This window comes from Cyprinodon variegatus, unplaced genomic scaffold (genome assembly GCF_000732505.1).
Source record: "Cyprinodon variegatus isolate N-32 unplaced genomic scaffold, C_variegatus-1.0 Scaffold48, whole genome shotgun sequence".
Taxonomy (NCBI): domain Eukaryota; kingdom Metazoa; phylum Chordata; class Actinopteri; order Cyprinodontiformes; family Cyprinodontidae; genus Cyprinodon; species Cyprinodon variegatus.
Window position 1 is genome coordinate 511326 of NW_015150501.1, and position 4352 is coordinate 515677.

At 31.6% G+C, this 4352-nt stretch overlaps 1 protein-coding gene across 1 annotated transcript in view; it reads right to left on the bottom strand.

Moving 5' to 3' along the window:
- Positions 1–587: 587 nt before the first annotated feature.
- LOC107082202 (rap1 GTPase-activating protein 2-like) overlaps positions 588–4352 on the bottom strand; it is a 14113-nt gene continuing 10348 nt past the window's right edge. Inside the window, exons 14-19 of the mRNA XM_015370746.1 lie at positions 4271–4342; positions 3207–3293; positions 2945–3100; positions 921–1004; positions 817–836; positions 588–733 (exon numbers count right to left, since the gene is read on the bottom strand). Coding sequence (XP_015226232.1) covers positions 676–733; positions 817–836; positions 921–1004; positions 2945–3100; positions 3207–3293; positions 4271–4342 — 477 coding nt within the window. The 3' untranslated portion in view covers positions 588–675. The remainder of the gene's footprint in view (positions 734–816; positions 837–920; positions 1005–2944; positions 3101–3206; positions 3294–4270; positions 4343–4352) is intronic.

A 4352-nucleotide genomic window follows, 5' to 3' on the forward strand; every position in this document is an offset into this window, starting at 1 on the left:
ATATATATATATATATATATATATATATATATATATATATACTTAAAATAAATGACATCCAAAAACATAGAAATAATTTTTTAATGTCTTAAAGTAGTACTTAAAAAAAAATACTTTCTGATATTGTTCTTCGCTTTTTCAATGACTTTATTGCTTGTTATTTCTCCTTTGATTAAATGCTACATGAGGCTACTTATAGCAATACAAGTTGAAAACATTATAATCAAAATGTCTATCAGTTTGTTTAGTGTAAATTGGAACAACAAAAAGTTTTGTTTCAACCTTTACTCTGTATTCACCAACAAAAACACAGACCTGTACATTTTTTTGTACTTAAATATGATTTATGATTCATTCTGTAATTTACTTTTGTTTTTGTCTAGATAACATTTGCAATATTTACAATTATGTAATCTGGACAACATAAATAACTAAAGAACACCGTTTCTTTTTCAAAATTACTGGTCATTTTTTCTTCCTATCATATCAGTTTTAAAGTTCTAATAATTTAATTATTTGCTCCTTATTGATATCAATATTGAAGTCAAATTACATTTTAATTTATTAATAATCTAAAATGTCTATTCCACAAGCATAAAATAAATATATGACAAAGGTAAAAATCTAGTCTTAAAATAATAATCTGGATCTTAGATCTTCAAGTAGTAGTATTCTCTATGTCTCCTCCTGAGGACTTGCTTGATCTTTGAGTTCAGCTGTTCCAGAGCTGTCACTGAAAAAAAAAAAAGAGCCAGTTCAATATTTTCATCCTAGGACACTGAAATAGAAAACCTCTGATGTTTTTTACTACCTTACCTCTCTGCATCTTTGTCTACCTGCAAGCGGAGAAAAAAGCCCTTCAATTTATTTGTCTTTAAAGATAATTGTTGAGTGAAAAAAAGTGCTTTGTGTGAATTTACCTTCGGCTTTTGTGATGAATTACCAGCATTCTTCCTGGGAACTCCCAGGGTCTCAAACGAATGGCTTCGTACTCTGATGGCTCGCTAAAGAAGCAAAAATGTTAGAGAAGAATAAGATAAAAAGAAAAGGTTTAAAGAGGTAGAGTAAGACTTTTAAAATAGGATTCAATTCAAAAGGCTATAAGCAGTTTCTTTTAGTACCGATGGAAATTATGTTTAACTGAGAATGGCCGAAACCAAACAGTAGTTTTAACCTTTTAGAAATCTTCTCTAAAAAACATCATAGTGGTTTATACAGTTATTGTTATCTTATGAACTCTTAACGCCATCAGCTGTTATTTATCCCAAAGGCTGATGATTGATTTATTGGAAATGTATGCTTGAGGTGTTGCATCACCAACAATTAGCCTTCTGCAAAAGCATTTTCAATAAGAAATATTGTGGTATTGGACATGAAGGCATGAAATTAGACGCCATGCCTTCCAAAAACTTTTTTTCCCCCCTTAGCTTTCCTGACAATCTATATAAACAACATTTTAATCAATGCAGGATGTTATTATAAATATAAATGTTTTTGTGAACTTGACAGATTTGGTGCTCCAAAAGTTTTGTCCGATTGCTTGTCAATATGTCCAAATTTCGCACGTGTGAACAGTCTTTTTCATTAAGAAATAAGGAAAACTCTGAAATGATCGCAAATATTTTTTGACTTAAAACATTGCTTAGTTTTTTTAAAGTAATCTTTACTCCACATAATGGTTTGACATTGAATAAAAAGCTTGTGGATGTTTCAGCCTCTCTTTCATCCGCAGAAAGAGATGGGTAGTAATTAGTTACATTTATTCAATTACATTTAATTGAGCAACAATATGGGAAAAAAAAGAGTACTTTAGGAGTAGGTTTAGTTTGCTGTACCTCTTACTTTTACTTTTTTGTAATATTTTTGTAAAGTGTTGCTATTCCTACTTGAGTAAACTCTCTGACTCCTTTGTCCTCTGTGCGTCATTTGAACTATTTCAAAATCAAGTAGATGTGCAGTAAACAGTAGATAAGAACTGTGGAAGTTTATTATCCTGTCCTAACATATACCGGTTCTCATTGTAAGGATCGGTTTTCTAAGTTTTTTATTGATATTTCGTTTGCACAAATTTGTTAATTTGTTAATTTATTTCTTCATAACTTTTAATTGTATTCTTTAGGAAGCCAAGCAGCCTTTCTACCAAATACCTTTTTACTTTTACTCGAGTAATTTCTAGGTTAACTACTTTTTACTTTTACTTGAGTTTAAAAAAATAAAATAAAGTACTGGTACTCTTACTTGAGTAAAATTTTTGGGTGCTCTACCCACCTCTGCAGAAAAAATAATTAAATTTATCACTAGCTGTCTGTTGTGAACAAACACATAAATTAATGCTAAAACAGGAGTGCTTCTGATTGGTTGATTATCTCCTCGTTATGGCTCCTCTTCCCAGACGCCACAGTGAAATTAGTTTGATCTAAATCTATACAGAGACTATTTTTCTAACTGTCTGAAAAGGTCTTGGACAAGCCCCCCTTTGTCTGTCTGCAAGCTAACCAGGAAACCTTTGATAAAAAATAGTTCTTTATTCAGCTTAGATAATACTTTCTAGTATTAACAGTCCACGGTAATGCTATCCCTTTTGATTAGAATAGCTGTAGAGTTGTTAGGAGCATCTTTATTCTTTAGACTCAGTTGTAGGGTAATTCTATAACTCATTAAAATATCAGGAAGTAAACCTGAAAAATTTGCACCATATAAAAATAAATAATTCATTCCTTAGACTGATTTCAATCATGTAAGCAAAAAAGATGAATGAACGTAAAAGGAAACAAGTGTTAATTGAAACCTTCATTTAATTCTGACCATAAAAAAGTCAAGTTTCACAACTGATGGTGGAAGACTCATAATAAAATATTTTATATACTCAGTTATGATCTGATTAGAACCCTCAAATCCAGAACTTTGCCTTTCATTGAATTATATGATGAGTTTCAATGTTTACCTTGAAATTCTCAATAAAACCTCCGCTTCCTTCAGAGGCGCCCCGTGTGTTCTCAGAAGGAGGGGCGGCAGCGATTGATGGATCCCCCATCATGCAGCGGGAACGACTGAAGAGTTCATTATGCAAGCTCTCCAGGAGCGATGAGCGTGTACGCAGCTTCACATGAAAGGAGTAATACTTTTATCAGATGAAAACAGATTACAGAATAGGTCTGGGTGTTGTTAAAGAGTGTTATTAAAAAAAACATATTTCGTTCTGCTACCTCCAGCCTGCTGAACTGCTCAGCCTTATAGCAGGAGATCTCTGCGTTGATAAGTTTGGTGAGAAGGAATTCCCTCAGCTGTAAAGGCTTAAAATGAAGAAAGGGAATTCAAATTATCATTGTGACACAGATCAGGATCAGTTAGAGAGTTCATGCATAAATCATATGCAGAAAAGATTAAAAAAAAAGAAGCAAAGTTGATAATAGGACCATAAAATAATTCATCTAATATCTTTAATTTCTCTAATATCTAATACTTAAATCTTGTCTTGATCAATAGTTTTCTTCATATTAGGTGTTTGACAGCCTTTGTTTATTAAGCCATGTACTTGTGGATGACACCATGTTGTGCAATGAGTATGTATAAAATGAGAAAGTAGAAAAATTAAGAGGTTTGATCCCTGAAGATGGCAACATTGCATAAAAAAAGGTCTAATATAAGATACTGTTAGAATAAAGAAGGATTTTTAAAGATCTGACATCTTTTTGCTAACAAAGATTAAGTTTTATGTTTTTCTATTGTTGCCGATTGAATAGAGAAATAGCAACAAATTGAATACAGAATGATGAGGTTAATAGATATATATTTAGAAATGTTTCTTTGCTAAACTGTCATTTACAGGTTTATATTAATGGTTTTAAGTATCAGAAAAACTAAATCCTTAAGTATTTCAAGGGATTTACTTTTTGGGAATTACTGGAATCTGATCTAAAGCATAAAACCCATTCAACAATAGTGTTACTTACTAGAGAACTACATTTTTTCAGTATAGAAATGTTTTATAAAAAGGTATTAAGTTAAAATTCTATTTAAGCAAGGTTTACTTTCTTTTTTTAGGTACCTCTGGATTTCAAGTTGAGGAAAAAAGTGACCAAAGTCACGCAAAAACCTTCCACAAACCTTTGAGAAATATTGATTCAGACCCTTTAAAAATATTAAAGGAAATCTGAGTCCCTTTTAATGAGAAAAGTCAAATCAAGCAATAAAATAGACAGCTGCACTCCTAAAAAATAGCACAATAATTTACATATGAAAAAAAGAAATATAAAAGTAGATGTTTTACATCTGTGAAAAGTGGAGGATCAGGGATGACGGGTCCAAAAGGAGGCACATCCTCTCTGGCTGTAACAGACACCTGTAAGATA